Genomic DNA, 20,977 nt, shown 5'->3' with positions numbered 1-20,977 from the left:
TTCAAACAGGAAACAACATGGCCCTGCTCATAAACTTTCTGTTATTCAGTCTAAACAATCCACCAAAAAGATGAAGATGAAAAATGAGAAGAGCCTTCTGTGTTTTTCCTCTTGACTTTACTCGTTGGCTTGCTTTCCTCACTTCCGTTTCTCTTCTCCTGCGCTGATTTGTTTAAGCTGAACAACCAAACAGAGTGATTTCTCTCACCGACGAGCTCCGCCGCTCATTCAACATGATGAATCGACCCAAAAAAAAGCCCCGGACACGGGCAGACTAGAGCCGACCAGACCAACAGATGCTCACCGACGGCCCCAAACTGTCCGACAGCCGACCGTCCGCTGGGTGTGTCAGGGCCTTAAGTTTCGTGAGTTTGGCGCGTCGCTCAGGACGGATTCATTTGCATAAAGTTGAGTCTCCTTCATGCAAATGCAGACCGGCGAATGCAGCGCAACCCCCTCGCTGCAACACTCCCACCATGCACTGCGCGACTGCTTCTCCTGCTCTCTGTAGGAAATGAATAGAAGGCGTTGAGACGCCCTCCGTCGCCAGATCTGGTTGCACCGTTAGGAGAGTATGTTATGAAGAAAGGCCTCGGTGAAGTGGTCTTGCGTGTTGTCGTGGTTGGAGGTTTATTTATATGTAATTTGCCAAACATTTCAGGATGGAAACCAGTTTAGTGAAACGGGTTGAGCGGGTCGTTCTTTAACCGCAAGGTTGGCGGTTCGATCCCCGGCTCCTACTGTCTGCATGTCGAAGTGTCCTTGAGTGAGAGTTGCTCACCAGGCGCTTTACAGCAGCCCACTCCTCCTAATGGTTAAATGCAGAGGTCTTGTATGTATATGATGTTTGAAGTCTTGTGCCCCCTGTGTGTTTCCAGATCCTGGCGTTGCGTCTCCTGCAGGCCGTCTTGCCCTCGTGGGACAAGACGGAGCGCTCTAAGGACATGAAGTTCCTGGTGGAGAAGCTGTTCAACTTCTTGGGAAGCCTGCTGAGCACCTGCTCCTCAGACCTGCCACTTCTCAGAGGTACGGTCGTGAATCAAACTCTCACTGGAAACTCTGATGTTTGTTTTTGAATGTGTTGTTAAATAGCTACTTCCTCTGCATAGAGGGTTCCCTGCGACGGAGGAAGTCCCGCCCTCAGGCGTCTCTGACAGCCACTCACAGCAGCACGCTGGCCGAGGAGATCGTTTCTGTCCTGAGAACTCTGCACTCTCTGGGCCAGTGGAACAGCATGATCAACGATTACATCAACACTCAGCTCGGCTCCATCGGAGACGTCATGGCAGGCTGCCAGTCTGAAGCAGTAAGAACTATTACAGTATTATTGATTCAGTTATTGTGAGTGTTAAAGTGTTAAAGGGAAAGTTTGGATGTTTTGAAGAAGGGTTGTTTGTAGAAACAGACAGGAGTACCAGCACAGGAGAAAAGTAATGTACTGCTGTGGACGGGGGCAGATAAAGGGATAGTTCAAGTGTTTCTCAGTGTGGTTGTATGAGGTTCTTCTCCATAGTCAGTGTATTACCTCCAGTAGATGGAGTTAGTAGAAACAGCACCTGAGTAAAGTAATGTACTGCTGTGGACGGAGGCAGCAGCAAAACGGTGTTTAGACACCTAAAAAAATCTATATCAGTGTACGCTATATTTAGAATATTTTCACCTCTTCACCTCGCTGTCAGACAGCCCTTTCTGACGGGGAACTGAAGCCGTTATCTATCCTCTCTTCAAAGCCACCAGACTCCATTCACAAAAACGTCATTTTACCTCTCAGAACACAGGAGTAGCTGGTCTACCGCTGCCTCCATCAGTTAGTTTGTGTCATTGTGTGACTATTTTATATGATGTTCATGAGCCACATGTATGACGGCATATTAAGGGCATTGTAAGTTTAAAAAAACTGAAATCAGTATGTTGTTTTCTTCTGAATAGGTCCAATTCACGGCAATGTCTCTTCAAAGTCAGGGTGCTGATGATAACACGGGGATTCTGGGCTAAAATCACGAGTATTTCCTGATTGATAAAGCCGACTGCAAAGTGTATTTTGATTAGGTCATCCACTGCAGGCATAATACACGGCAAGCGGCTGGCGTCTCTGCAAGGTTGGATCAACAACATCACACCAAAGTTCTTTGACAAAAGAACCATATTGTTTCTCGCTAATTTGTGAGTTTTTTGTAGTTAATTTACGAATGTTATCTCAGAGAATATTCAAGTTTTTTCTCGTAAATTTACCACTTTAATTTCAGAGATTATCTGAGTTTTTTTTTTGGTAAATTTATGTTTTTTTTGTCATTAATTTTTGCGTTTTTTCTTTTTCTCGTGAATTTTGTCTTGTAAATTTACGACTTTAATCTCAGAGAATATCCAATTTTCTCGTAAATTTGTGAGTTTTAAGGGTACGTTTGGATTCACCAAAGTCACACAGTAACACAAACTAACTAACCGATCAAGGCAGCGGTAGACCAGCAACACCTGTTCTGTGAGGAAAAATGTGTATGACACATTACTGTGTTTGTCAATGGAGTCTGGTGGCTTTGAAGTTTTGCCAAACTAGGGGCGTGCTGACCGCCATCTACTGTAGGTAATACACTGACGATGCAGAAGTACCTCATACAAACAAATCCGAGCTATCCCTTTAACTCACAGTGGTGCTTTCATTCTGGCTACGTTGATAAAATCAGTTCTAACTCTATTAAACTCTTTTCAGTGTTTCCTGGAGGAGTATTTCCCTGACTCTGATGGTCCCAGAGTTGGTGGTCTGATGGCAGTGATGGCCGTCATCGGAGGAATTGACGGGCGCCTCAGGCTCGGAGGCCAAGTTATTCATGAGGAATACGGAGAGGGAACCGTCACTCGCATCACACCTAAAGGACGCATCACCGTCCAGTTTCAGGAGATGAGGACCTGCAGGGTTTGCTTGCTCAGCCATCTCAAACCGGTACGGAACAGTTGAGATGTCTGTACATACAACTAACACGTTAGCTCTACTTTTACTTTAAGTTCATTAGGCTGATAAAAAAACGATTTTCTTTTCTTGTTGTTGTTTTCCTCAGCTGCCTGCAGTAATCTTCAGTGTGCAGAACCTTCCCTTCTCTGAGCCCATGCTGGTTGTTTGGGCTCAGCTGGTCAGTCTGGCAGGAAGCAAACTGGAGAAACAACGCATGAAGAAGTCTCTGAGTCGAGGGCTGACAGGTACAGAAACCCACAAGAGACGCAACACTAATGTTGTAGAGTTGATGATCTCACATGAACGACGGCGTATTAGGGCCATCGTAGGTAGAAAAAAAATAAAATGACAGATCCGGGGAGGTGGGTTATATTCCAAGAAAAGACTCCATATTTCCGAGATTAAAGTGGTACATTTATGAGAAAAAAAACAATATTCTCTGAGATTATAAAGACATAAATTTGCAAGAAAAAAACTTGAAATTCTGAGATTAAAGTCACAAATTAACGAGAGAGAAAAAATCTGATATTCTCTGAGATTAAACTCAAATCTATGATAAAATAACTTCAATATTCTCTGAGATGATGAAGGCGTAAATTTACGGAAAAAACTCAGAAATTTACTAGAAAATTAGTCAAACATTCTCTAAGATTAAAGTCACAAATTTACGAGAAAAAAACTCAGAAATTCTCTGAATTAAAGTTGTAAATTTTCGAGAACTAACTTGAGTTTTTTCTCATAAATTTACGACTTCAGTCTGAGTTTTTTTCTAGGAATATTACCCCCCTTTCCTGGCTCCATAATTATTTTTTCTTTTTACCTCAATGGCCCTGATACGCTGTCGTACATGTGACTCATAAACATCATATAAAATAAGAAATGATTGACTGTGTTTAGACTAATGTCTGGTAAAGTGCTCCGGCAACATGAATGACTTTGTGCAGGATAATGTGATTTAGTGTTCGGAGCCTTTCAGTCCAGTCCAGTGGATTTAACAGTGGACCTGTTGTGTTTCCAGCTGACCAGGTGGACATCCATCTGCTGCGCTGCCAGCAGCTCAGGCTGTACATCTTAAAGGCGGGCCGGGCTCTGCTCTCTCATCAGGACAAACTCAGGCAGATCCTCTCCCAGGCGGCGGTGGTGGACATTGGACCCAACCCCAGTGGTGAGACGTCTCCCAGTGAAGAGTCAGGACCGTCTTTATGGAGAACTGTTGCTGCTTAGTCCAGTTCAGAGTTGTAGAGATTATATTCATGCCCTGTTTTCTATGTAGAGGTCACAGGATGGACTACTTTATGTTTCAGTAGAGCAGTGGTTCTCCCAGTGGGTGGACTGGGGGGACGTTTGGTCATGATGAGCTGTGTTTGCACAATTAGTACAAATTAGTGTGGGAGGACGAACTTCTCAGTGTCTGATTAACTAGTGTCCTCACCACCACACCCTGGAGGTTTACTGAGATCAGACAGTATGTGGGTGGATGTAAACTCTCTTTACGACCAGAACATTGAAGCCTCATTTTGCTGTTGTCTCTCTGTTCTGTTTGGGCTTACACCTCTCTGTGTTTTTGTTTGCAGAGGACCCAGTGGTGTCCTCTCCTGATGTGGGGGATTTGTCCCCCGAGGGTCCGCTGCCTCCGTTGATCCTCCTGCAGCAGCTGCTGTCCGCCGCCACTCAGCCCTCCCCCATCAAAGCCATTTTTGACAGACAGGAGATGGAGGTGAGTCGATGGGCCTCTTTTTTAGCTCCTTTCACATGTTTACTGCAACCCTGAACTTATCTAGTCCCTTAAGAGGTTTCCTTAGTTAAAGACAAACTTCAAGGCATTTACTGCATTCAAAGAGATTTACAGCAGTAAAATTGTTCTGTTGCACTGAAACCTTAAGGAGAAGACTGTTTTGTGCAACCAATACAGGGACTTAAAGGGAAATCTTAACTTTAGGTGCTTTGTGCAACCGGTCCCTGGTGTATTGGGTTTGTCCTCATCTGTGTGTCTATGGCTGTGTGTGTGTTCAGGCTGCAGCTCTGGCCGTGTGTCAGTACCTGGCCGTGGAATCGGCCCACCCGTCCTCTCCACTGTTTGAGGAGAGCAGCTCCAGCGAGGCCACCACGCCCGTCACCATACAACACGTCCGACCTCCCAAACAGAAGAAGCAGAAGACCTCCCCCGTCCCTCCCTTACCCATCGTCCTCCAGCTGATGGAGATGGGCTTCCCACGCAAAAACATCGAGTTCGCCTTGAAGTCGCTGTCTGGAACGACCGGCAGCGCCTCTGGTGTCCCAGGTATTATTTCATATACTCTGTAGCTGTCACTGCAGAGAATACATTTGAGTCGCTATGATAATATTTGAGATGTACTTTTGGAGAGTAATTGAGCGTATTCGTCAGGTGTTGAGGCTCTGGTGGGCTGGCTGCTGGACCATCCAGACATTCACGTCACGGAGCTGTCGGACGCCGACACCGTGTCTGATGAATACTCCGATGAGGAGGTGCTGGAGGAGCTGGAGGAGGCCGAGCCCACGTTCCCCGTGGTACATCCCCTTCTCTTTTATTTCTCTCAGTAATGGACCGAGTCACTTGTCAAATCCTCCTGATTAACAACAGTTGTATGTGTAACATCAGCCTCCAGGTGCCGTGGTGACTGAGAGCCAGACGTTTAAGAAGAGATCAGACTTCCAAAGCAACGATGACTATGCTGTGTATGTGAGAGAGAACATTCAGGTGAGAGCAGCAGCCTTTTCTTAAGATTCTCTGTCCTTAATGAAATGTGACACCAGTCTGACGGATCACTGACTTCTGTGCAGGTGGGGATGATGGTGAAGTGCTGCAGAACGTACGAGGAAGTGTATGACGGAGATGTGGGGAAAGTGATCAAGTTGGACAGAGACGGGCTTCATGACTTGAATGTGCAGTGTGACTGGCAGCAGAAAGGAGGGACGTACTGGGTCCGATACATCCACATCGAGCTGCTGGGTGAGATTATGGGATTTTAACGTCATCTGATGCTGAATAGTTGTTGCTTTCTCTTCACCCTTTGACACGTTTGGGTCTTTTTTCCAGGATTCCCGCCACAAAGTTCTCCCTCCCATATAAAGATTGGTGACAAAGTGAGGGTGAAGCCCACCGTCACCACGCCGAAGTACAAATGGGGCTCCGTGACTCACAGGAGTGTCGGGGTTGTGAAAGGTGAGTCGTTCTCTGTAGCCTTTTAAATTCAGTATCTTCAGTTAAGGATGCTCCGATCACAGGATGATGACGCTGCTACATGTACAGTATATATTACATCCTTATAGTCAGTGTATTAATTCAGTAACTTAGATGGCGGTCTGCGTGCTCCCAGTTTGGAGAAGTTGACAGGAGTACCAGCAGGAAGCTAAGCGACGGACTGCTGTGGACGCCACTTTAGTTCAGATCAGAAAGTCACACAATAACACAAACTAACTAACCGATGGATGCAGCGGTAGACCAGCTACTCCTGTTCTGAGAGGTTAAATTACTGTTTTTGTGAATGGAGTCTGGTGGCTTTAAAGAGAGCATAGATAACAGCTTCAGTTCTTCGTCAGAAAGGGCTGTCTGACAGCGAGGTAGAGAGGTGAAAATACTCTAAATATAGTGTACACTTAAACAGTCATTTTACCTCTCAGAACACGGAATATACTTACAACCATACGTACAACTTCTTTCAGTTATTTCCAAACTTAACACAGCTAACGTTGACTCAGCTAGTGCTAGTGTTCACATTATTCATAACCTTATTGATTAGCTTACTGTGGTAACCTACGTCACTGGCTGACTGGACGTTTCCCTTTTGAAAACCCCGGAAAAGAAAGCAGATGGACCCGTCCATTAAAGATGCTGTTAGCTGAGTCCACTCTCTTCTGTACTAACAGAGCTGAATGTTGTGTTTTAGCTTTCAGTGCCAATGGGAAGGACGTGATAGTGGACTTCCCTCAGCAGTCCCACTGGACCGGTTTGCTGTCTGAGATGGAGCTGGTTCCCAGTGTCCACCCCGGAGTGAGGTACGGATGTGTTTTAATGTTTCTGTCTGTCCAGTTAGCTGCGTATCTCCAGATGTTGCTCCAATGCAGCGTGCGTTGTCTGCAGGTGCGACGGCTGTCAGATGTTCCCGATAAACGGCCCCAGGTTCAAATGCAGGAACTGTGACGACTTCGACTTCTGTGAAAACTGCTTCAAGACCCGCAAACACAACACCAGGCATTCCTTCGGCAGAATCAACGAGCCTGGTTAGTCACACATTCACCCTGATGGTATCTGTGGTGTTCCTCGGTGTGTGTTCATGTGTGTGTAAACCTTGTTCATCTCGTCCTCACATAATCAGGCCAGTCTCCAGCGTTCTGCGGCCGCTCAGGGAAACAGCTGAAGAAGCATCACAGCAGCCAGCGCGGGATGCTGATAGACGATTGGTCCCGTGCCGTCAAGAGCCTCAACGTGTCGTCCTCCGTGAACCAGGCGTCGCGCCTCATCGACTGCAGTGATCAGTGCTGGCAGTCCTCCGGCTCGCAGGGAAAGGCAAGAGATTGAGTTGCATACTCCAATGAGCTGGCCGACCGTCTATTTAGTGTAGCTTTATATTAAAGTGTGATGCATCAGCTGACTCGTCGTTCTCTCCTCCACAGCACTGGATCCGTCTGGAGCTCTTCCCAGACGTTCTCGTGCACCGACTGAAGATGACTGTGGATCCGGCGGACAGCAGCTACATGCCCTCACTAGTGGTCGTGTCAGGTATGTTGTTCATGTAACCCTTCTGCATCACTAATTAATACATTAAATGGCATTCATTTTAGAAGTTGAACCTGAGCTCCTATAATAAGTCTATAATATACAGACACTCAGATCTCCCCATTGAAACCACAATGTTTGATCCCACGGCCATACGGAACCTGCCAAAATAAAAATAAATAAATGAATGAATAAATTAATTTATAAATAAGTATGTCATTAAATGTACTGTAGCAAAAATTATGTTAAAAATAAATGTAGCCATTAATTAATTGATAAAAAAATATGACATAAATTGTTATTTCTTTTTTAATTTGCTTCTTTATTTATCCATCTTTGTATTAATTCCTTATTTTATTACTCTTCTTTTATTTATTTATTTATTTTTATTAATTCATTTATTTATTTTTGCACTTATTTTATATTTCTTTATGTATTTATTTTTTTATTCATGCATGATTTTCCCTCTGCATTTCACCCGTTATTTATTTCCCCAAACGTATTTATTTCTGTATTCTTTTCTTTGTACATTTCTTTACACATTTCTTTGTACATTTCTTTATGCATTTCTGCCTCATTATTCAAATGAGGGGGCTGTCACTCAGAAGAGTAAATAAATAAGGGAATTAATACAAAGATACAGTAAATAAATAAAGAAGCAAATTAAAACATAAATATCAATTTATGTCACATTTTATCAATTAATGGCTACATTTATTTTTAATATTATTATTGCTACATTTATTTATTTATTTATTGAGTCATTTATCAATGAAATTAAATAGAATTTAGTATACAGACAATAATTACATTTTTGTGTTTTTTGTTTACATTTTTTTTCATAAAAAACAACAGTGGCATTATGTAAACAAACTGACATTTAAAGGGTTAGTATTCTGAAAATGAATGAATAGTTGGTAGTTATGATCAGGACCGAAGTCGGTTAAAAGATATGACTCAGTGAAACAATATGAATATATATAGTGTTTTATAGCAGTTTTAAGAAGGGGACATTTTTGTCCTCTAAGTTAATAGGTGGGAGTTTTTATTTATTTATTTATTTAATCTGACATTGCACAAAAAATGAAAATGCATCAAAATCAATGTTGTTACTAATCATTGATATATCCCAGACTGGAGAAATAAAATCCCCCCTAGCATTTAGTATACAGAAAATAAAAACAGTTTCATTATGTAAACAAAAAGTAAAATTATGAAAAAATGAATGAATGTTTGGTAGCTATGATCAGGACTGATGTTTGTTAAAAAAATGAACTCGTTGACAGTAGAAAAATTATAATATATAATTCTATGGCAGTTTTTTGACATCAGAGCAACTTTTTAAAGGGATACGTATTTTTGACATTAAACAATTATATTCTTAATTTGTAACCTTTGTTTGCTCTTCTTCTTAGTTCCTCTTGTATAACAACATCGTGTTCTTGATGTTTTTATCATCAGAAGTAAAGTGTGTTTTGTTCTTATTATACAGGTGGAAGCTCTTTGAACAACTTGATTGAGCTGAAGACGATAAACATCAATCCCACAGACACCACAGTGCTTCTCCTCAGTGACTGTACTGAGGTTGGTAGACTACGACCCCGTGAGCTTCTAATCATTGTTTATTACCTTTAAAACTAGTGTTGTAATGACGAATGATGTCATACCCCCCTCCCCCTCCTCAGTATCACAGATACATCGAGGTTGCCATCAAGCAGTGCCGCAGCTCTGGTATCGACTGCAAGATTCACGGGCTCGGCATCGTTGGACGCATCAGAGCGGAGGACGAAGACCTGGCCACGGTCCCTTTCCTGGCTTCTGACAACGAGGAAGAGGAGGATGACAAGACTGCAACCGGGAGGTACGACGGGTCAGGGAACTAATGGTTCTGTGTTGGGTGGTCAAACGCTTGTTGGCAGGAGGTTTCTACTGATGCATGCCGATCAGTTTGATAAGTGAACCAGTAAATTGAGGATGTAGAGATCCTGTGTGTCTGCTGTCGTATCTTAATCCAGGACCTCACTGCGTGCTCTTGTTCTGTCCTCTCTAGTCTGGCCCGGAAGAAGTCCTCGGGACTGGAGTCTGCAGCCACCATCAGGACCAAAGTGTTCGTCTGGGGGCTGAATGACAAGGACCAGCTGGGAGGACTCAAGGGGTCCAAGGTGCTGCTTGTGTATATTGACCCAAAATTAGTTAATAGCTAAACTAGCCTGTGGTTTGCATGATGCCTCAAATCTTCTCTTTAAAGCGCTAACAAAGGTAGTTTGAGCTTTGAATTGAAAGGTGTTTTCCTCGCTACTTTCCACCAGTGATCCCAGGCAAATGCTCTGTCTTGTCATTATATAACATTACTGTTTGATAAGCACATTTGAGGATGTATACTTGTATAACCAGCAGTCTAGAGAGACTCTACAGCCGGTGGGAGAAGCTGCTGCGTCTCTAATCTCTTCTGTTTGTGTCCTTCACAGATCAAAGTTCCCTCCTTCTCTGAAACTCTCTCTGCTCTCAACGTGGTCCAAGTGGCCGGTGGCTCCAAAAGCCTCTTTGCAGGTGGGGGATAAATGTTTTTATATAACATATATGTTGTTATATAGCATGTATGTTGTATGTTGTATGTTGTATGTAACTGTTGTGTCCCTGTTGCAGTGACGGTGGAGGGGAAGATCTACGCCTGTGGGGAGGCCACTAACGGCCGGTTGGGTCTGGGCCTGTCCAGCGGGACCATCCCGATCCCCCGTCAGATCACTGCGCTCAGTAACTACGTGGTGAAGAAGGTCGCCGTGCATTCTGGGGGGCGCCACGCCATGGCCCTGACTGTGGACGGGAAGGTCTTCTCCTGGGGAGAGGGGGACGACGGCAAGCTGGGACACTTCAGCAGAATGTACGTAGATCCTGCTCACATCTTAGAGAGAAATAGTTCAAAGTTCTGTTTAACGTCTCCGTGATGCAGCGTTACGGACGACTTTCTAATGATGATTTTTGTTTTTCCGTCTCAGGAACTGTGACAAGCCTCGGCTGATTGAGGCGCTAAAGACCAAGCGTATCCGCGACATCGCCTGCGGCAGCTCTCACAGCGCGGCGATCACCTCCAGCGGGGAGCTGTACAGCTGGGGTTTGGGGGAATACGGCCGCCTCGGACACGGAGACAACACGACTCAGCTGAGGCCTAAACTGGTACGTCTGTCTCTCTAGTTGGCGGTTAATTTAATAGTTGACAACTAATCAATTAATCGTTGCAGCTTTTCCGATCGCCAGTTGGCACAAGCCTACCAATAACTTCCTGTTACCATGTGTGGAGCTTGTTTTGCTGCTATGACTCCACGTATACTGTGAACTGTGTAACTATATTCTCTTCACTCCTTCTTGCTGTGACTGTGTCGTGTAGGTGAAAGTGCTTCTGGGACATCGTGTTATCCAGGTGGCTTGTGGGAGCCGGGACGCTCAAACTCTCGCCCTCACTGATGAAGGTTTGTCTGTTAATGTACTTCCACTAGTAGCACTAGAGGTTCATGTTCTGAGGAGTCCCAGTGTTGTTTCATTTGTCTCAGACAGATGTGTTTCTCTCTAGTTCTAATAATGTATGTTTTAATGTGTGTCAGGGTTGGTGTTCTCCTGGGGTGATGGGGATTTTGGGAAGCTGGGTCGCGGAGGCAGCGAAGGCTGCAACATCCCCCAGAACATAGAGAGGCTCAACGGGCAGGGCGTCTGCCAGATCGAGTGTGGAGCTCAGTTCTCTTTGGCTCTCACTAAGTCTGGAGTCGTGTGGACCTGGTGAGATGGACGAATGACACGACGACCGATCATTAATCATTAGTCCTTTTTGTTTCCCAGTGAGTGATCGTGGTTTGTGTTTCCTAACAGGGGCAAAGGAGACTATTTCCGGCTGGGCCACGGCACCGACGTGCATGTGAGGAAGCCTCAGATGGTGGAGGGACTGAGGGGCAAAAAGATTGTCCATGTTGCTGTTGGAGCGCTGCACTGTTTGGCTGTTACAGAAACAGGACAGGTTGGTACTGAGTCTTATAAGGAAGCAGATTTACCTCCGTGGCTCTGGTCCAGATGTGTGAGTTTTTATTTATTTATTTATCTACTCTCACTCTTCCTTTGACCTTTGCTGTTAAACTGCCAATTTCACCAGATCTTACAAACTACACCTTTAAAGAGGTTGTTAAGATTGGAGCGATGCTTTACTTTTTACTTTTTCAAGGTTCCTACACATATCAGCAGTTTATCGAAAAGTATGGACAATGAAATAGTTGGTTTTCTATTTTAGAGCAGCTCAAAGAATCATTTAAAGTACCACAAAACCTTCTGTTCATCTCTCAGACTTATAGGAGGATTTATACTGAACACTGATAAAGTGAGATCCCGTCATGGGTGATGTGTTTCTCCGTCAGGTGTTTGCGTGGGGCGACAACGACCACGGTCAGCAGGGGAACGGCACCACCACAGTTAACAGGAAGCCCACCCTGGTTCAGGGTCTGGAGGGACAGAAGATCACTCGAGTGGCGTGTGGCTCCTCCCACAGCGTGGCCTGGACCACCGTGGACGTGACCACGCCCTCGGTTCATGAGCCGGTCCTCTTTCAGACGGCCAGAGACTCCCTCGGAGCGTCCTATCTAGGTAATCCTCCCTTTCCTCGCAGCCTCATAACACAACCCACCTACCCAGTCTTTGTCAGTCCTGCTCAGCAACTACTTCAACTTTTCTCATAAATGTTTAGCAGATTGTCCACATGGGGGCGCTGTTCTGTCATTGTCAGACCAGGGTCTGAATCAAGCTGATAAAAGTGAAATTTTGGACTCAAGTCTTGGGATTGTTTTACTCTATTATTTGCATTTGATCGGATGTTGCACCACTTTTAATCAGATTGTTTTTTGTTATGTATTGTGGATGCAAAAAACAAAATGAAAGCTGACATTAAGGTTGTTTGCATTCACATTTCATGTTCCTGCATTGTCTGCATTGACATTGTGGTGCTAAATTATAATTCTTTTGCTTCCGTCTCAGCCAATTTCATATTATTTTATCTCTAATATGCATATATTATTATATCGTATATATTATCATATCATTTTTACCGTGGAGACAGACGCTCTTAGTTTCATTTCATTCATTAGATCCAGCGTGCATCAGTAAATATATGCAGCAGTAAATATATGTAGTAGTAAATGTCGTCGCAGTGAGACAAAATCAAATGTGTTTTTTAGATGAAACAGGCGACACACAGAACGTCAGGCTGCAGGCTGCAGAGTGTGTTTACTGCCGTGACCACCAGCAGTCCTCGTCGCATGTCGTCTTGTCTTTTCATACGTCAGCGGACTAATTTGCCTAATATTCACAGGTCTTTAGACCGCGGTGGAAACGCAGACAACAACGGACTGAAGGAACCATATGTTCCTTGAAAAGTAGTTCCAGGACTAAAAGTCCCGGGAACTTTTGGTGAATCTGTGTGATAATGGCTGGAGCTGGTTTCAGGGTGCTTGACGTGTGTCCTTGTTTTGGTGTGGTACGCTGCAGGCGTCCAGTCAGACAGCGACTCATCGTCAGCAGTGAACAACAAGATGAGCGGGCAGAGCAGCGTGAAGCCGAATCGACCCTCCCTGGCAAAGATCCTCCTCAGTCTGGACGGAAACTTGGCCAAACAGCAGGCTCTGTCTCACGTGCTGTCGGCGCTCCAGATCATGTATGCCAGGTATGTTTGAATCCTGCTGGGTCAGAAGACTCTGATGCTACAGCGACACGACCAGTTCAAGTCTGGCTGAGGACCTTCGTCTCAAGTCATCCCCCTCTCGCGCTACACTCTCAGCCGTAAACCGGTGTAATAGGGCCATTGTAGGTAAAAAAATAATAATAATTGCGTTGCTAAGGGAGTAGGGTAATATTCAGAGAAAAACATAAATATACGATAAAAAAATCACAAATTTTCAAGAAAAGAAAAGGAAAAATTGTTTTTTTTTGTCTAGGAACCACATCACTAATAATTATGGAGGGGGGTAATATTCTGAGAAAAAAACTTGAATATTCTGACATTATGAAGTCATAAATCTGAAAGAAAAACCTCAAATTCTTTTGCAATTGGATTTATTGACAAGGAAATACTCGAGATTTTAGCCCAGAATCACCAGATTATCATCAGCATCCAGACTTTGAAGAGACATCGCCATCAAATGGGACTTTTCAGAAGAAAATTACAACCTGATTTGTGTTTTTTCTCAAAAATGTAAAACTTATATCTCTGAAATTCTGAGTTTTTTCTATGAATATTAGCCCCCCTCCCCTGGCTCCATAATTTTATATATATATATTTACCTGCAATGGCGCCATACAGCCCTCAAATAAAAGCAAAAATGACGTGATGTATTCACAAAGATGTCTGAAAATTACATGGTTACAAATAGATAAATAAAACAAGAAACACTACAAGTCAGTTAAAGTGTGAATGATTTAGGTGCTTTGGGACGTTAATGGTTAACGTTTAAATTGTTATAGTCAGATTAAACACCATTAAACATCCTAACTGCTGCATTTACAATCAGAAGAGTGACGTCAGAACAGGATGAGATGAAAGTGCGTTTGACCTCTAAATGATGGAACCATCAGTCGGTGTTACTGTTGACGGGACACGTTGTGTTGTGTTGTGTGTTTCCTCAGGGACGCCGTGGTCGGAGCTCTGATGCCAGCCAGCATGATCCTGCCAGCAGAGTGTCCTGCCAGCTCACCCGTCCCCCTGTCAGACTCCTCTTCCTCATCCAGCGTGAGTGATGAAGAAGGTCCTCCTGTCCTGCCTGAAAGCGAGGAGCGAGTCAGCCCGAACCCCTGGCAAGACAAGAAGGGAGAGGTGAGGACCACAAACACCAGCCCTGTTTTCAGTGAGGGTGTTCTCGTGCTGTTTGGCTCTTTGTTTCCGTCATAGAAGCGCTGCCTCGACTGCATTTTGTGCTGATTTACTGTAAAACAGGAACCGAGCAATGTGCAGTTTTTCACCAGGTGTGCAGATGCAGCCATCAGCAAACTATATTTGGGTCCAACGTGGAGACACCAGAAACTCTCAAAGGACTTTGATTATAATCAAAACTCCAAGTTTTCTACCACAACTTTCTCCATTTCCTTTCTGGGTCTTAAAGTTTGAATCCTTTTAGATTTCAGTCCTGAATACAGGCCATAATACATTCGTTATAGCGCTCTATTAAAATCATATTATAGTTTAAATAAAGTACTAGAATAAGCTCATACAAAACTGCATTTATTGCTACCATACACTCTGCTTTGAGGTTGCGGATACCACCATACCAAATTCCACTCTGAAATTTAACGCTTTAAAAATGTATTCAAATATACATATATTTAAATAGTTACTTTCTGCAATATTTATCAGTTACTTTCCCAGAATTTCTGAGATTAAAGAGGTAAATTAACCAAAAAGAAATCATACATTTGCGAGATTATAAAGTTGTTAATCTATGAGAGAAATTGGAAAAATAGTGTTTTTTTCACCGAATATTCCTCCCCTCCCTCGGCTCCGTAATTATTATTTTTTAACTATAATCACCCCTAATACTCCGTCATAGTAATGCACTTTATTTAGACATTTAGAAAATAATTGAATTGTGTGACCACGGCGCTACCATGTGTGTCATGTGTGTCATGTGTGTCGTGTGTGTGTGTGTGTGTGTGTGTGAGTAGGCTCCGTCATCAGAAGATGCCGTCACCCCGTCATCAGCGATGACTCCCTCCGCCTCTGGAGCCTCGTCGCGTCCGTTCATCCCCGTCACCGATGACCCCGGAGCAGCCAGCATCATCGCTGAGACCATGACCAAGACTAAAGAGGTCCGTCTGTCTTACAACACAACTAACATGAACGCCAGCAGCCTCCTGTACCTAACACCTCATGTTCTCCCGTTCACGTCTAGGACTCTGAGAACACGAGTAAAGTGGTCGGTCCAGAGCCTCAGTACCTGGATGAGTTCACCAGTCTGCTCATTCCCGATGACACCCGTGTGATGGTGGACCTGCTCAAACTGGCGGTGTCCTGTCGCTCTGGGGAGAAGGGCAAGGAGGTTCTGTCTGCTGTGCTGTCTGGCATGGGTACCGCTTATCCTCAGGTGATTTACTGGACTCTGATTCCACGTAGGCCTCCTCCTGATTCACAGGATGTTGGTTAACATTCAACGTCTCTGGTGCATTGCAGGTTGCTGATATGCTGCTGGAGTTGTGTGTCACCGAGTTAGAGGACGTCGCCACGGACTCTCAGAGCGGCCGTCTGTCCTCCCAGCCCGTCGTTGTGGAGAGCAGCCATCCGTACACGGACGACACCTCCACCAGCGGCACCGTGAAGATCCCAGGTATTCTTTATTTTACGCTTGAGTTCGACTCATTGGGCAGCGAGTGTGTACCAATTACAGGGGTATCACAATACTCAGCCTCCCTGGTAAAGTCTACTCCAAGGTGCTGGAAAGAAGGTTTCGGCCGATAGTCGAACCTCAGATCGAAGAGGAACAATGCGGTTTCCGTCCCGGCCGTGGAACAACGGACCAGCTCTTCACTCTCGCAAGGATCCTGGAGGGGGCCTGGGAGTATGCCTATCCAGTCTACATGTGTTTTGTGGACTTGGAGAAGGCATATGACCGGGTCCCCCGGTAGATACTGTGGGGGGTGCTGCGGGAGTATGGGGTGAGGGGGTCACTTCTCAGGGCCATCCAATCTCTATACGCCCAAAGCGAGAGCTGTGTTTGGGTTCTCGGCAGTAAGTGGGATTCGTTTCCGGTGGGGGTTGGCCTCCGCCAGGGCTGCGCTTTGTCACCAAAACTGTTTGTGATATTCACGGATATGAGTGAGTGAGTGAGTCCTTGAAATTCAAATGAACCACATGATGCTGTCTTATATTTTGACCAAAGTTTTGTTCCTCAAGTCATTATAATTAAATTGCTCAGAAGCAGAAATCGCTCCGCTTTACGTCACCGTCTCGCACAAAGAGTGGCTGAGTGGGCGTTTCCATTTGAAACAAACAGAATCCAGATGGACCGGCCCTTTATACAGTTAACTCCTTGAAAATGAAAAAGTTGTGCTTGAAAAAGTACTTTAAATTCTGTACGAACACTGATTGAAAGAGCCAGACGATGTTCAGGATGCTGCTGGAGATTACTGTGACTCGTCTCCTGGATGTAAACAACATCTCTTATTGTGTCTTGTAGGTGCTGAAGGTCTGAGGATAGAGTTTGACAGACAGTGTTCAACTGAGCGGCGCCACGACCCGTTAACCATCATGGATGGAGCCAATAGGATCGTCTCTGTCCGATCAGGTGATGAGAGGAAGACCCTAAAAGGATGAAGAGTCACTGAGTGTTTGCCGACGAATCAAACATTAACGCTGCGTGTGTGTTTCAGGTCGGGAGTGGTCCGACTGGTCCAGCGAGTTACGGATCCCAGGAGATGAACTCAAGTGGAAATTCACCAGTGACGGCTCCGTGAACGGCTGGGGATGGCGCTTCACCGTCTACCCCATCATGCCTGCTGCTGGTGAGACACATCACACACATACAACCAGATGTTAAACTACACAGAGGGACCAGAAACTAACAGCCTCTGTACATTAATAAACCTCTCACACACTAATCCATACACCAGTTGACAGGGTGTGTTTCTGAAATCCACTCACATACGCAGACACTGATCCTTTTCTCTCCTCAGGTCCCAAAGACCTGCTGTCTGACCGCTGCATCCTGTCCTGCCCCTCCATGGACCTGGTCACCTGTCTGCTGGACTTCAGGCTCAACTTTGCCTCCAACAGGAGCATCGTGCCTCGCCTCGCCGCCTCCCTCGCTGCTTGTGCCCAGCTTAGCGCACTAGGTACAATACTAGATTGTCCTCATCCACCATGTAATGGCTTTATTATAGACATAAACAAATACATATATATTCATGTTGTTTGATTGTGTTCCAGCTGCTGGACACAGGATGTGGGCTCTGCAGAGACTACGGAAGCTCCTGACCACCGAGTACGGTCAGTCCATCAACATCAACAGGCTGCTGGGTGACAGCGAGGGCGAGGCTCGCTCTATGGTGAGCACACTGTGATCCCAGCGATCAAAGATACTCGTTAACAGCTTAACTGAAAGATTTATTCATCAAACACTGTGATAATAAATGGAAACCCTATTTAGTAAAATGAGGTCTATCTTTTTAATATTTTTAATAATGATGTAATTGATTGATGATGTGTTTTCTCTCAGAGTTTCACAGGCAGTGCGCTGGCTGCTCTCGTGAAGGGGCTCCCAGAGGCTCTGCAGAGGCAGTACGAGTACGAGGACCCCATCGTCAGGGGAGGAAAGCAGCTGCTTCACAGTCCGTTCTTCAAGGTACGCTCACACTGTTTCCATCTCCACAGCGCTGCAGACGGGTATGTGATGGCTATGTGATCAATAGGGAAGCTAATGTTAACATCTTCTTCAGGTCTTGGTTGCTCTTGCCTGCGACCTGGAGCTCGATACCTTACCCTGCTGTGCTGAGACCCATAAGTGGGCCTGGTTCCGCCGGTACTGCACCGCCTCCAGAGTCGCCGTGGCTCTGGACAAGAGAACCTCTCAGCCGAGACCCTTCCTGGATGAGGTGAGCGTGCAGGTTTCTTCATCACGCGTTGAGAATGTTCTTAATCCTCCTCTAATCACTATTATTCTTAACCCTTTTGAAGGTCACAAAGAAGATCCGTGAGCTCATGGCCGATCACGAGAGCATGAACGGCCTCCACGAGAGCCACGACCTGTTCAAGCGCGAGCACGACGAGCAGCTCGTGCAGTGGATGAACCGGCGGCCGGACGACTGGACCCTCTCCGCCGGGGGGAGCGGCACCATCTACGGCTGGGGCCACAACCACAGGGGTCAGCTGGGGGGCATCGAGGGGGCGAAGGTCAAAGTACCCACTCCCACCGAAGCCCTCGCCACGCTGCGGCCGGTGCAGCTCATCGGCGGGGAGCAGACTCTGTTTGCTGTCACCGCTGATGGAAAGGTCCGTCTCTCCTTTTTAATCACTCGCTATGGTTTTCATCAACGACGTCAGAATACTAATATATATATATCTCGTCTCGATCCTGTAGCTGTACGCAACAGGATACGGAGCCGGGGGCAGGCTGGGTATCGGAGGCACGGAGTCGGTGTCCACGCCGACGCTGCTGGAGTCCATCCAACACGTCTTCATCAGGAAAGTGGCGGTGAACTCTGGAGGGAAGCACTGCCTGGCGCTGTCCTCGGAGGGAGAGGTCTACTCGTGGGGGGAGGCGGAGGACGGAAAACTCGGTCATGGGAACAGAAGGTTCGGACTGAATCACTCCTTCAGTTTACACTTCACAACACACACAATGTCAATAGAAATCAAAAATACCGGGAGAATTGCAGATCCAGCTTTTGATTTCGATGATTGAAATTGAAAGCTCATTTTGATAAATTTTTGATTTAGAATGGGAAACGTGACTCCTCTAGTTTTCTATAGTAACAGTGACTCCTCTAGTTTTCTATAGTAACAGTGACTCCTCTAGTTTTCTATAGTAACAGTGACTCCTCTAGTTTCTATAGTAACAGTGACTCCTCTAGTTTCTATAGTAACAGTGACTCCTCTAGTTTCTATAGTAACAGTGACTCCTCTAGTTTCTATAGTAACAGTGACTCCTCTAGTTTCTATAGTAACAGTGACTCCTCTAGTTTTCTATAGTAACAGTGACTCCTCTAGTTTCTATAGTAACAGTGACTCCTCTAGTTTCTATAGTAACAGTGACTCCTCTAGTTTTCTATAGTAACAGTGACTCCTCTAGTTTTCTATAGTAACAGTGACTCCTCTAGTTTCTATAGTAACAGTGACTCCTCTAGTTTCTATAGTAACAGTGACTCCTCTAGTTTTCTATAGTAACAGTGACTCCTCTTGACTTCAGCCCCTGTGACCGTCCTCGTGTGATCGAGTCCCTGAGGGGGGTGGAGGTGGTGGATATCGCCGCCGGAGGGGCCCACAGCGCCTGCATCACTGCCAGCGGAGAGCTCTTCACCTGGGGCAAAGGTCGCTACGGACGACTGGGTCACGGAGACAGCGAGGATCAGCTCAAACCAAAGCTGGTCAGTCGCTCAGTTTCTCACACATCTCAGATCATACCGTGCCGTTATAATGAACTGTCCCTTTGAGGTTTGTCATTAAACTGAAGAGGCTGGGAACGATTAGTGTCGACCTGAAGTGTTTCAGCGACATGACGGTGTTTGGACAGGAATCAAGCTGTTCACTCTGCCTCGCTGCGACGAGGTTTTCCCAGACGGTCACGGCGAGGTGAAGCTGATGTCTGCGTCTGTGTGGTTTTATCCAGGTGGATGCACTGCAGGGTCACAGGGTCATCGATGTAGCCTGCGGCAGCGGGGACGCCCAGACGCTGTGTCTAACAGACGATGACATGGTCTGGTCCTGGGGAGACGGAGACTACGGCAAATTGGGTCGCGGAGGCAGCGACGGCTGCAAAATCCCCATGAAGGTGAGGCAATTTACTCAGCGGGGAGCAACCGGAGGTTGGCAGAGACATCACTTTATACTCGTGTCTTCTTCCCCCCAGTTATTTTATACAGGAAGAGACTGATGAACGCTACGAGCTCAGCAACAGAGAGTTTTGTTTCTTGTTTAAGATCAGGAGTCACAGCTTCTACGTTCAAGTAGAGCTGCGAAGAAGAAGAAAACATTAATTGCCAACTATTTTGATAATCGATTTATTGCTCTGAGCGACGCACTCGAGACTGAACGTGTATATTTCATATGCTTGGCAGTAATGTTAGTTTAGCTGTCCAATATGAATATAAAAACCCAGAAGTGGAAGTCAATCCCAAACCATTAAGAGCTTTAAAAACAAGTAAATCTATCTTATCTTCTATCTGAACTACTACTTATCTACTCTAAAAGGTACAGGGATCCAGCGGACTGGAGCTAAAACCAGGATAACATCTCTTCCTAGTTTTCACAGCTCTGAATAAGTTTAAATTTCAGAAGAGCAGTAAAACACCAGTAACCTCCCTCATCAAGATGATATCCTCTCGGCACAGTGTTTGCTCACTGTGGTGGATGAATGGCTCAATCTCAGAGGTCTGAAGTGTTTCTTATAACGCTCCGTCACATGATTGATGAATTAATTTCTTGTTTTCAGATCGACTCTCTGACGGGCCTCGGGGTGGTCAAAGTGGAGTGTGGCTCTCAGTTTTCTGTGGCTCTGACTAAGTCTGGAGCCGTGTACACCTGGTAGGTACATTAACCTGTCCTGTTGTTGCTGTTACAG

At 45.4% G+C, this 20,977-nt stretch overlaps 1 protein-coding gene across 4 annotated transcripts in view; it reads left to right on the top strand.

Moving 5' to 3' along the window:
- herc2 (HECT and RLD domain containing E3 ubiquitin protein ligase 2) overlaps positions 1-20,977 on the top strand; it is a 60,811-nt gene that overhangs the window by 25,082 nt on the left and 14,752 nt on the right. For all 4 annotated transcript variants that reach the window (XM_074636729.1, XM_074636730.1, XM_074636728.1 and 1 more), the window contains exons 39-79: positions 879-1,026; positions 1,110-1,306; positions 2,708-2,938; positions 3,054-3,192; positions 3,966-4,112; positions 4,522-4,664; positions 4,961-5,228; positions 5,334-5,476; positions 5,568-5,666; positions 5,750-5,918; positions 6,006-6,131; positions 6,856-6,964; positions 7,050-7,189; positions 7,285-7,475; positions 7,583-7,688; positions 9,178-9,269; positions 9,371-9,546; positions 9,736-9,847; positions 10,154-10,235; positions 10,332-10,566; positions 10,682-10,859; positions 11,071-11,152; positions 11,285-11,456; positions 11,547-11,691; positions 12,083-12,308; positions 13,206-13,380; positions 14,340-14,526; positions 15,372-15,515; positions 15,599-15,790; positions 15,877-16,030; positions 16,880-16,987; positions 17,073-17,204; positions 17,376-17,534; positions 17,629-17,747; positions 17,918-18,043; positions 18,138-18,293; positions 18,376-18,690; positions 18,779-18,993; positions 19,607-19,784; positions 20,027-20,188; positions 20,849-20,940. In XM_074636729.1, the coding sequence (XP_074492830.1) occupies positions 879-1,026; positions 1,110-1,306; positions 2,708-2,938; positions 3,054-3,192; positions 3,966-4,112; positions 4,522-4,664; positions 4,961-5,228; positions 5,334-5,476; positions 5,568-5,666; positions 5,750-5,918; positions 6,006-6,131; positions 6,856-6,964; positions 7,050-7,189; positions 7,285-7,475; positions 7,583-7,688; positions 9,178-9,269; positions 9,371-9,546; positions 9,736-9,847; positions 10,154-10,235; positions 10,332-10,566; positions 10,682-10,859; positions 11,071-11,152; positions 11,285-11,456; positions 11,547-11,691; positions 12,083-12,308; positions 13,206-13,380; positions 14,340-14,526; positions 15,372-15,515; positions 15,599-15,790; positions 15,877-16,030; positions 16,880-16,987; positions 17,073-17,204; positions 17,376-17,534; positions 17,629-17,747; positions 17,918-18,043; positions 18,138-18,293; positions 18,376-18,690; positions 18,779-18,993; positions 19,607-19,784; positions 20,027-20,188; positions 20,849-20,940 (6,470 nt within the window). The remainder of the gene's footprint in view (positions 1-878; positions 1,027-1,109; positions 1,307-2,707; positions 2,939-3,053; positions 3,193-3,965; positions 4,113-4,521; positions 4,665-4,960; positions 5,229-5,333; positions 5,477-5,567; positions 5,667-5,749; positions 5,919-6,005; positions 6,132-6,855; positions 6,965-7,049; positions 7,190-7,284; positions 7,476-7,582; positions 7,689-9,177; positions 9,270-9,370; positions 9,547-9,735; positions 9,848-10,153; positions 10,236-10,331; positions 10,567-10,681; positions 10,860-11,070; positions 11,153-11,284; positions 11,457-11,546; positions 11,692-12,082; positions 12,309-13,205; positions 13,381-14,339; positions 14,527-15,371; positions 15,516-15,598; positions 15,791-15,876; positions 16,031-16,879; positions 16,988-17,072; positions 17,205-17,375; positions 17,535-17,628; positions 17,748-17,917; positions 18,044-18,137; positions 18,294-18,375; positions 18,691-18,778; positions 18,994-19,606; positions 19,785-20,026; positions 20,189-20,848; positions 20,941-20,977) is intronic.

The sequence above is a fragment of the Sebastes fasciatus genome, chromosome 5, assembly GCF_043250625.1.
Source record: "Sebastes fasciatus isolate fSebFas1 chromosome 5, fSebFas1.pri, whole genome shotgun sequence".
Lineage (NCBI taxonomy): Eukaryota > Metazoa > Chordata > Actinopteri > Perciformes > Sebastidae > Sebastes > Sebastes fasciatus.
The sequence above is the reverse complement of the archived record's forward strand: the minus strand, read 5'-3'. Positions and strand labels throughout refer to the sequence as shown.